The sequence below is a fragment of the Carcharodon carcharias genome, chromosome 2 (genome assembly GCF_017639515.1).
Source record: "Carcharodon carcharias isolate sCarCar2 chromosome 2, sCarCar2.pri, whole genome shotgun sequence".
Classification (NCBI taxonomy): domain Eukaryota; kingdom Metazoa; phylum Chordata; class Chondrichthyes; order Lamniformes; family Lamnidae; genus Carcharodon; species Carcharodon carcharias.
In genome coordinates, this window is record NC_054468.1 from 54,199,589 (window position 1) to 54,211,648 (window position 12,060).

General features: G+C 42.0%; 1 protein-coding gene across 1 annotated transcript in view; it reads left to right on the forward strand.

Annotated features, from left to right (window-relative positions):
• Positions 1 to 219: 219 nt before the first annotated feature.
• Positions 220 to 12,060, forward strand: part of LOC121287374 (spermatogenesis-associated protein 16-like) — a 216,080-nt gene continuing 204,239 nt past the window's right edge. Inside the window, exon 1 of the mRNA XM_041205187.1 lies at positions 220 to 837. Within this exon, the coding sequence (XP_041061121.1) occupies positions 220 to 837 (618 nt within the window). The remainder of the gene's footprint in view (positions 838 to 12,060) is intronic.

A 12,060-nucleotide genomic window follows, 5' to 3' on the forward strand; every position in this document is an offset into this window, starting at 1 on the left:
TTCCTTCTGCCAGTATGAAGTGTCTTTGAATTTTTCTCTAAATGCATAAATGAAAGTTGTTATTGCAATATGAGAGCCAATATATTACAAAATTAAGAAATTTCTAAGTGGACTAAAATTTTAGAAACATACAATGGTGTGACAAAATGTGTATGCATTTCAGTGTAAATTTTAACCATTCATATTTTGTATCTTTTATTTAGGTATCAATGTTTGGATATGGCTTCTACAATTATGAAAAATTCAGATGGCAAACAGAATGTGGCTTTCAATACTAAAATTGAGGAAGAAATAGATACTTTTAAGATATCTCAAAACACTATATCAGATGATGCAACAGATTATCCAAGATCTCCTAATGGGAATGGCAAAGCATGTAGCAGAAAACCAGAATCCTATTTAAACCAGAGGATGACGCATACAAGGAAGGTCAAGCTAAAGAGAAAGAATACGTTAGACAGCTTAGGGATCAAAAGAAAACTAGAAAATGAAGAAAAATGTGCCAACAAAAAAGAATTGAAAATAGTAGAACATCAAGATCCACCAGTAGTTCAGTCTCTCACTCGTGTGCCCTTAAAAAGTGTAATGGATGTTGAAATGAAATTGGTTTATGTTGATGAACAACAAATAATGTATGAATTTATAGAATCCCAAGATTACAGAAGTTCTCAATCAGCATGTGAAACCAGCAAATTAGAAGAATCTATGACTTCCTGTGCTTTGAATTTAGCACCCCAGATGGATAAATGGCTTGCTAAAGCTTTAAAGGATGCAAGTTTTTACTACCACCAGAAGAAATATTCAGTAGCAGCAGGGCGATTCAGAACTGCATTAGAGGTACTTACTATTTTGTTTTATTATTAAGATTTCATTATTGTTTTATTTTCTCCTGTTGCAATGCCAACAGTGGGTTAGAGCATCATCAGAAATTTAGAGATTGCGCTCCAAAAGAGGAGCCAGGCTAAAAAGTACAAGCCAGAGAAATGGCACAATAGTGTTGCAGTTCTGTCTCTGGCTTGCACTCTTCAAGTATGGCTCCAAATTAGGAGCTCAGGAATGTTTGATTTACTTCATGATACCCTTAACAACAGAACAATGCTTTGGAATAGTGGCAATAAAAATGAAACTATTATTGAGGGCTTCCTATACTCATGGCTTACGAGATAATGTTTGGGCTTAACTTTTCCTTGACCCATTACTTATCTCTCCTCATCTTTCCCTTGCCACTTTTTTTTGTTGCTTAGAGCCTATCATGGTTTTCTTATGTTTCTCCCACTCTGAATATTCTTGTTTTGGCAAATGTGAAAGGGACACTTTGTCCAACCTAATGGTTGGCGAGCAGGCAAAAAGGCCAAGCGGCCTTTATGTTTTTTAGGAAACCTCATCCACGAGTAGGATGAGGCTTCTTAAAGCTTTAACAAATTGAATAAAAAATGTTTCTAAAATATAAAAACATGTCCCATCAAATTTTTATTCAATTTATTTATTTATTTCAAAAGCACTTCAATCTCCCTAAGGTAGCTCTGTGCCTCAGGGAAATTGAAGTGCTTTTCGTGCGCTATCGCTCACGTATTACACAGGACAGGCCTTAATTGGCCCACCTGCGTAAAAATGGTGGTGCGGAGCTGATTGCGGGTGGCAGTCGGCTCCGGGACCGCCCACTCCCGCCAAGCCCACCCGATGAGGGAAAAATTCAGGCCATAGTTTAGACAAACAGATAGGGACCATTTATAACATTTCACCAGGATTTCCATCAACACTGAATTTGAGCCCTCCCATAATCAGTGTGCATTGTGAAGGGTTAGTTGTATAGCTGTTCCTTTAAGAGGATGAAGACTATAGTGGTGGCCAAGGTGGGCATGGAAGAAACAGAAGAATGTCCTGCATATTATCTTGCCGCCCCAGTGTGGTCTTTGAACTTCTTTTGGCCCAGGTCTGCTATCCTGGTAATATCAGGAATGATACACTGCCTTCTCTTTCCAGTTGGTATGAGTGATATTCCTTGCTTGTATGCCTAATTGGGAGCCTTCTGACTTCATTTCCACCCAGAAGGCCTTGGAGGTTTAAATATACCGTATAAAGATCTGTGTATTTTCCTACTTTAAAGAGCAACACAGGCATAATAAATGGCCTTCTTCGGTGCTGTTAGAATCCATGATTCCATGCTTGGTGGCATACCTTGATGCCTGGTCTGGCTGTTTGGTGCAGGTGCTTCTGCTCTTGATGTAATCCTTGAAAAATATGATAAAAGGGTGATTACATTAGCAGTGAAGTTATTAGAGAATCAACCGAACGATCCAAACATGTTCCATAGAGTCATTTATGGCACAGCAGATGGCCAATCAGCCCATCAAGTCCACGCTATATCATTGCAGAGCAATCCAGGCAGTCCCACTCCCCCAGGCAATCCCTGTAGATCTGCAGGTTTATTTCCTTCAAGTGCCCATCCAATTTCCTTGAGATCATTGATTGTTTCTGCTTCCAGCACCCTTGTGACGTCTGTGGCCAGATCAGGCATCATGACACCATGAATCCTGGTGAAATGCTGTAAATGGTCATTGCTGGTGCACAGACTGAAACTGTCATTTTAAAGAGAGCACTGCAATTTTCATGCACCCATTGCATTTATCCAGGAAACATGCGTGTACCACCTCTCCAGGCCTCTGTTGCAACTCAGCACAAGAAAGTTCAAACTCAGGTCTTCTTAAATTTTAATTTAATTAAGTAGTGTGAACATTTTTGTAAGACTGAGCAAGACATGCATAACTGTTCACAACAGTAGAAACTATTCTGTGGAGATAATTCTGACAAGTTCAAGAATTTATTATAGTTCTGCTCAGGGAGTTAAGTAGCAATATGATCAGCATAGTGTTACGATCTCAGTAGAGATCAGTAACTTTTTAAAGAAAAAGAAATCTGAAATCGCAGTTATGAAGTCACTAGATTCCAGGATTGAAAACAGGATTTTTACTACATAATAGTCAAATAAAGCAAACACTAAATGCTATCTTAGCTAACTATCCGTGTGCTAAAACCTAGAATCAATAATTTAAACATGAATTCACAGACAAATTATGGTTGATTAAAAACTATAAATTACACATTAAATGACAGATAAAACTAAGACATATGTTACAAATTGGCTCAGCAGATCATTCCAGTTCAGTCATCAACCTCAGTTACAAAAATCCTTAAGAACTTTCTCTTCCTTGCAGAGAATTTCAGCCCCTCTCCTTCTAGGAACTAGCCTGATCCCCAGCCAACAGCAGGGCACAACCAACCTGTTTCAGCAAGCACGGTCTTCACCAAAAATGGCACATGTCTGCAGAACCTCCCCAACTTGGTCTAGATGACATAGATCCACCAAAGTCACCTTCACGTAACAGAAACAGCTGCAGCAGCCATGTATTTGCTTGTTCTCAGCTTCTGGATCTAGCCTCTTTCTTTTTCAGCTTGCCTGTCCTGTAGCACTGGACCAATCAATTTCCACTGAGTTTGATTGATCTGTGTCCTTTTATATGCTTTCAACCAGGTTCAGTCTCCCTAGAAGTTTTTGTTTTCAATTGCAGTTTCAGTTTTAATTTCCTTACAAATTGGGAGGTTCAGGTTTTAATTAGGGTGTATCTCAAAAAATAAACGGCTTGAAACCACAGATTCTATCACATTAGTAATTCGACCTTCCTCATCTCTTTAGTCTGAATTTAAATCCAGTTCCTGAAGGGAATCTCATCCTTTCTTTTGCTGCACATATTTTTATTTCTCTATATGATGTCTTCTGACCACTATCGCACATATATTCCCCAGTTAGGGGATCAGGGTGATGGATTTTCTTCTGCTGACTTGCTCGAAATTGGGGGCTTAGTAACAGGAAACAGGAAGTGAAGTGGATACAGACAGGTGGCCATGCAACAACCCAGAAGATACCATATAGGCTGCATACAAATTGCTCCCTTTAAGATATCTTGTGCAAAAAAAAAATAAAGTTTTCACTTATTCAAATGAACAAGGCATGCACAAGGGAAAAAAAAATTAGTGCGGCATTGGTCCCCACTTCCGTCCATCCACCCCAGTTACTGCTGCTCTCTGGACTGCTTGGTGAAAGATGGTGGTAAGCCTAGAATAATTGTAAAGTTGCAGAAATCTTTTAATGTAGGGAAAGTGCCTAATAGAGATCAACTCTCCCTGCATTTCACCTCAAACATCTACATTTCTAGATTGTGACCCACAAAACTGTGGGGATATACTTTGTTTGGATATTTTCTGCTCTTTAGCTGTTCTGCTGCTTCAGTTGCTTCACCACCCAGATGGTAGAAGTGGGCTCCCTCTAGCAAGCGGGAATTCAGGCAGTATTGCTCTCCACATCTTGACCCTGTCAAGGGAAATCGGTCTAAGACAGGAAAAGGAAGAGCTAACAGCACTCCCATCTTGCCTTTATTCTGCCCAAAAGAGAATCCAGTCCCACATATGTGAATTACTCACAGTTTTTTACAGTGTTGTTTGGGATGAGTGATTTCAGAGTTTTTTAATGAAAGACTAACCTTGATTCCTGGATCAATAACAACTAAATGCTCTGGAAAAGACAATCAAAATTGTGATGACACATAATACTTGTAATTGCTTATAGAATTATGTAGGGTAAATTGTGGAGATTAGTTCAACAAGAACAGAGATCAGAATCTCCCAACTGCCATTTTAACATTTTCATATAATGAATTAATTTGGGAATTCTAGATCAATGAGGTGATCTAACCTAAAGTCTTCCATTGTATTAATAGACTTCCCCAAGTGATAAATTTATGAAATGGTTCTGTTTGCTAAGATAATAAAACACATAAAACATGCATCAGGTCAAAGATACCAATTTCTGTAGCATTGTTTTTGGTGGAGTATTCTTTGGGTTTTCTAACATCACTCAAAAATAATAGAATGGTTTATAAATAATGAAAAATACTTGTTTTCTATTCAAGCAATTAAAGATATTTATAAGGTTTCAAAGATACTAATCTTTGTTTAAATTTGCTCAGCAACCTTTGGCTCATTTTAGTTCCCTGTTCAGCTGCTTTTAGTTGATGCCATTGCAATATCACTATAATGGTGACACCATTTTTCTTCAACTAAGCTCAACTATACCCGGTCAAAGGTTCAAGGAATAAATGAGTATTGTTTATATAACAAAGCACATATTCTGTTTACTTTAGCGTGGATCCCACATTGTTTAATGACAGTGATGCAAGCTTAGATGCATAACATTGATTTGTAAAATATCCTCTTGTTTCACAAGATCTTGGTAGGTACGAATGAAAAGGGCCATTTGGTCCGTCCATAAGAACATGGGAAAGTAGGAACAGGAGTAGGCCATGTATTCCCTCAAGCAAGTTCCAATATTCAAGGAGATCAGCAACCCTAACTTCATATACCCGCCTTTGTCCCATATCCCTTATTCAATCTCAGATTTAAAATTAACAATTGGTTTAGCATCAATTGGCATTTTCAGAAAAGTGTTCCAAATTTTACCGCCATTGGTATGTAGAAGTTTTTCCTAATTATGTTCCTAAAACGTCTGGACCTAATTTTTAAACTGTGCCCCTGAGGTCTAAACTCCTCAACCAGCAGAAAAAAGTTTATCTCCGTCTACTCTATCTGTTCCCCGTAATATCTTGAAAACTTCGATCAAATTACCCCTTAACCTTCTAGATTCAGGGAATACAACCCCAGTTTGTGTAATCTCTCTTAATTTAACCCTTGGAATTCAGGTATCATTCTGGTAAATCTACACTCCCTCCAAGGTCAATACAGTACATCCTTTCAGAGGTTTGGTGCCCAGAACTGAACACAGTACTTCAGATGTGGTGTGTAATGTGGCAGATGGAATGTGGGAAAATGTGAAGTTGTTCACTTTGGCAGGAAGAATAAAACAGCAGAGTATAACTTAAATGGAGAATGACTGCAGAATTCCAAGGTGCAGAGGGACCTAGGTGTTCCCATGCATGAGTCATAAAAAGTTAGTATGCAGGTACAGCATGTAATCAAGAAGGCTAATGGAATGCTATCCTTTATTACGAGAGTAATTGAACATATAAGTAAGGATGTTATGTTTCAGTTATACAGAGCATTGGTGAGACCGCATCTCGAATACTGTGTGCAATTTTGATCTCCTTATTTAAGGGAGGATGTAAATGCATTGGAAGCGATTCAGAGGATGTTTACTAGATTGATACCTGGAATGAGCAGGTTGTCTTATGAGGATAGGTTGGACAGACTGGCTTTGTTTCCACTGGAGTTTAGAAGAGTGAGGGGTGATTTGATTGAAGTACATAAGATCTTGAATGGTCTTGACAAGGTGGATGTAGAAATGATGTTTCCTCTTGTGGGTGAGTCCAGAACCAGGGGGCACTGTTTTAAAATTAGGGGTCATCCTTGTAGGACAGAGATGAGAAGAATTTTTTTCTCTGAGGATTGTGTGACTTTGGAACCCTTTGCCTGAGAAGGTGGCGGAGGCGGGGTCATTGAATATTTTTAAGGCAGAGGTAGACAGATTCTTGTTAGGGAAGGGAATCAAAGGTTATCGCGGGTAGATGGGAATGTGAAACTTGAAACACAAACAGGATGAGCCATGATCTTATTGAATGGTGGAGCAGGTTTGAGAGGCCAAATGGCCTCTTCTGCCCCTGTTTCGTATGTTCGTAACCAGGGCTTTGTATAGTTGAAAAGTGATTTCTACCCGCTTGTACTCTATTCCTGTAGATATAAAGGCCAGCCTTCCATTAACCTTTCTTGATTATTATCTGTACGTTCGTAACATTTTAATGATCTATGTACCTGCACCCTTAAGTTTTTTTGGATCTCCACTGTTTCTAAGTTTTCATCATTTATGCACTACTCTGTTCTATCTTTTATATCCAAGGAGCCTGATAGAGGCACATTTGCTTATATTGGAATCCAATTTGCCACAATTTTGCCCATTTACTTAACCTATCAATATCTCTTTGTAATTTTACACTTCCATCTACACTGCTTACCATGATACCTATCTATGTCATTGACAAGATTGGATACATGTCTCTCTGTCTCATCATCTAAATCATTAATAAAAAACAATGAATTGTTGAGGCCCCAACACAGCTGCTTGTGGGATATCACAAGTCGATTCGTGCCAAATAGAGTACCTCCCATTGTCCTTACTCTCTGTCTGCGGCTGCTCAGCCAATTTCCTAACCAGGTTAATAATTTGCCTCAGGATTTGAAATATACAGGGTGGGGTTGGGGGTGAATTCACGATCAATGAGAGAAAAGTCATCCCCGTACGTAGAAGTGACAGAAACTGGAGGAGCTGCTCCTCCAACCACAGGTTGTTTCTCTCCATGCTTGGTGTTGATAGGCTCACCAGTGGAATGCAGTTGAGCCTATCAGCAGCAAACGCGGGAGAGAAACACTGGAAGGGAGCAGTAGGAAAGTGAGCGGCAGCACATAATGCAAACATGTTGAAAAACAGTATCTCAGACCCTGACCACAGATAACCCGGCCAGGGAGGTAGTAACTGAGAGCTCAGCCACTCTCACCGCAGGGGCCCATTATACTGAACCCAGAGCCATTGCTACCGAACAGACCGAGAAAGGGAATGGCAGCCAGATTCCTCAGAACCCGTCACACTAGCTGCTGATCCCTGACCTCCTGGTGACTGTATCAAGTTGGCCAGCTCCAGTGCCAGCCACAACTTCCCTGTCCCAGTGGTCCCAGAACTACAATCAGCAGCCTCAATTGATCCAGCGGTGGCGCCATCCCGGTGCAGAGGAGCTGGCTACAGGGTTTGAGTGCATAAGCTGGAGTGGTGGTGGGGAAGCACTCTGAGGGGGTGAGAGAGAGACAAGCACAGGCCCAGAACTTCTGATTTCCAGGTTGTTGTATCCTGCAAGATGCGCTCTCGGATGTCCCGACGCACTGACAATGTGGGAATTGCCCAGGATGTTTTGACTTCCCCTGCGTCCGGAAACCTCCAAGAAAGTCTCTAACTCTGAGCTAGAACTGGAGACTTCAGAGGGTTCTAACTTACCTGTTCAAACTCCTGGGTAACTATGCATATTCACTCTCACTGACCAACTCTCCTCCTCCCCCCCCCCCCCCGCGCGCGCCACTAACCCTCAACCCGACCTACTTTTCCCCCCAACGGACTGACTCCCTGACGCCCCCCTCAGAACCAGTGACTAACTCCCCGACCCTCAGAATGCCATCGACCTTCTGACTCCCCCAACCCTCCAACCCACCCCAGACCCTCTGAAACCCCCTGATACTCTGACTTCACCCGACCCTTGGATTCCCCCGACCTTCCAACTTGCCCTAACCTTCCAACTCCTCACCCCGATCTGACTTGACCTGACCTGATCACCTTACCCATCCTGCCACTCTACCCAGCTGGCACCCTGCCACCATGTGACCCTACACACCTTGCCACCTACCTACCACCCTACCCAGCTGGCGCCCTACTCACCCCACCCATCCTACCCATTTAACTTACACTCTTTCACTAATACAGTGAAAGGTTAATAAAATGCCTCAAAGCTTTTCAGTGTGTTACTAAATGAAGACTCAGCAAAATACGGCAGCTAGTGCCATAGAAAGGGGGCGTGACTTAGCTTCCGCTGATAAGTCTACCCTACACAGCAGGCCTCCTGGGCACACTGCACATTTATGAAGAGGCCTGGTTCGGAATTTTGGGCCAGAAGTGCAGAGTTCCAGTGCAAGGTTAAAAAAATAGGAGCAGAGTGACAATCTAGTGGTGATTACCACTCCTTTCAGCCCACAGACACCAAAGGGGTGAGAGAGACACAGATAGAATCCAAGGAGGTGAGAGAGAGAGACACTGACTCCAAGGGAGAGAGAGAGAGACAAACTCTAAGGAGGTCAGAGAGTGAAGGAGAAAGACACAGACATCGAGGGAGTAAGAGAGTGAGATAGAGAGACACAGACTCTGAGGCAGTGAGAGAGACTTCCAGGAGGGCGTGAGAAAGAGGGAGAGAGACACACACAATCTTCAAAGGGGTATGAGAGAGTGAGACAGACTTCGAGGAGGTGAGAGAGAGAGAAGGAGAGACAGACTCTGATGGGGTGAGAGATGCAGACTCCGAGGGGTGTGAGAGAGACTCTGAGGATTGGGAATTGGTGTTGCTGAGTGAGTGAGTAGGGGAGATGAGGGTTGGGATGAGGACCCATTTATCCTGACATTCTGCTTTCTATTGGTTAGCCACTCCTCCGTCCAATCTAATATATTACCCCTAACTCCGTGTGATCTTATCATGTGTATTAATCTTTTGTGCGTTACCTTATCAAAGGTCTTCTGGAAGTCCAGATATACTACATCTACACCATCCCCATTATCCACTTTGCTTGTCACGTTGTCAAAGAACTCTAGCAAATTAGTCAAACACGATTTACTCTTCATAAAACCATGCTGACTCTGATGGATTGCATTTTGACTTTCCAAATGCCCCATTACTACTTCCTTAATGTTGGGTCCCAACAATTTCCCAATGACAGACGTTAAACTAACTGGTCTATAGTTTCCTACTTTCTGCCACCCCCCCCATTTTTTGAATAAGGGCATTATATTAGTATTTTTCCAATCCACTGGAACCTTTCCAGAATCCAGGGAATTTTGGACTATTATAGCCAATGCATCCATTATCTCCACTGCCACTTCCTTTAAGACTCTGGGATGTAGGCTGTCAGGTCCTGGGGACTTGTCACCCTTTAATCCCAATAGCTTACTCAGTGCTTTTTCTCTAATGATGGTGATTGTTCTAAGTTCCTCCTTCTCTATATCCACTGCACTACCTGTTACTATTGGGGTGGTACTAGTGTCCTGCACTGTGAAAACGGAGGCAAAATATTGATTAAGCGTCTCTGCCATTTCTGCATTCCCCGCTATTAACTCCTCAGTCTCATCCTCCAAGGGACCCCCAGCCCCTTTTAACTTTTCAAAATTATTCTTAACCACTTTATTTGTTGGGTCATTGTGCTGTATGTTAATACATAATGAGGCTTGGCTCATACAGCAATAGTTACCCTGAAAAAGTTAGAAGAATTAAAATTAGTTAGTTTCTGACTAACTTTTGTACCGACTACACTCCAGTTCACCTCCCATGACCCCCCCCCCCCCGCCCCCATGACCCCCCATGGGACTTCCCCACCCCCACAGAATGCCCCATCCCCTGACCATTACTCTTGTTGAAACAGCTGCAAGAGAAAATGTTGCTTGATTGACAGCTCTGATGCTCTGATCTCTATGTTCAATTTTACAGTGTTTGTTTACACAAGGTTAAATGGCTTTTTAATTCATTCATGGGATGTGGGAGTCGCTGGCTAGACCAGCATTTATTGCCCATCCCAATTGCTCTTGTTCAGAGGGCATTTAAGAGTCAACCATATTACTGTGAGTCTGGAGTCACATGGCCACATCAGGTAAGGGCAGCAGATTTCCTTCCCTAAAGGACACTAGTGAACCAGATGGGTTTTTACGACAATTGATAATGGTTTTTTGTCGTTATTAGACTTTAAATTCCACCATCTGCCATGGCAGGATTCGAACCCAGGTCCCCAGAGCATTATCCTGGGTCTCTGGATTATTAGTCCAGCGACAATTTCAAGGGTATGGTTTCTGCTATTGACACTTTAAAGTGTCCAGATGATTGACACTTTTATTGCCTTGTAGTGAAATTATTATTTTTAACATAGTGGAAAATAATGAATGAATTACTTTTTAAAGCTTTTTTTACACTCCCTACTATCACTATAGAGTTCATTAATCCACCATACACTGTATAGCACTAATCAGCATGGAAGTGCCATAGCTTGGCCTATGGGGCATGAGGGGTCATGGGGGGATGTTGGTGGAGTGTCATAGCTTCACAGGATATGAGGGGCCCTAGGGGGTAGGTGGAGTGTCTTATCTTGGCATAGGGGGCATGAGGTAGACCTTTGGAATTTGTCTTTTAAAGGTATCCTCATGCAGACTAGGATTCACAACTCCTCTGAGGTGCCTTGAACCATGACTCCTTAAAAACCTGACCTGACACCACACAAATTGTAGAGGCATACGACATGCCTATTTCTGCAATGGAGCCGGCCAAGTCAACACTGCCAGGTGCTGGCTTTTGACAGGAACAAGTCCTCACTTTTTAAAGGCAGCCCCGAAAATCGGACAGCTGGGAATGTGGTTGGAAATCCAGAATTGGGACCCGCCCACCATTTTTATAAGGTTCCTGAGCCATCCCAACTCTGAAAATTCAGCCTGATATGTCTGTAGAATCTTTTTGTGTATTCTCTCTATATTAATGCAGTAAAAAGGGTAGTAACTGCCTGGTTGGAATCTGGGGCAGATTTCTTACCCATAGTCATGCCTTTGATTTGGAGATAAAATTTATTATTGAATTCAAAGTCATTTTTTTTGAGAAAACTAAATGTAGAAACCAAATTATAGTTTCATCTGGTCTGTCAGGCTGGGGACATTTATTAAAGATATTTCGGGCAGCCAGTATAAATCTGTCTGTGTCTATATTTAGACTTATAGAGCAGAATTTTCGGGTCGGTGAGTGAGGGCGGGCCCTGCTGGCTGACACGTAAAATGATGCGCGGTGATGCTGGTTATGCGGAGTTGGCTGTGCGCCCACCAAACTGTCAAAGGCCTATTAAGGCCATTTAAAACTAATTAAAGTAATTAATTGAGCTGCCCGTCCAACCTTAAGGCTGGCAGGCAGGTGAAGAGCCCAGGCGGCCTTCGCATTTCTCATGAAATCTCATCCGCAGGCGGGATGAAGTTTCATGAAGGATTTATAAATTAAATAACTTTTTTTATTAAAGTTAATTGACATGTCTCAACTCATGTGACACTGTCACATGAGGGGACATGTCTTAAAATTTTCTTTTGAAAATTTTTTAAAAATCACACTAATCTACCTGAGGCAGCTCCATGCCTCAGGGAGATTTCTGCACTCTTACGCAAGCATGTGCAAAGGACCGCAGGCCCCAACTCTCCCTCCTTCCCCTCCCCGCATGAGGAGTGCTCTG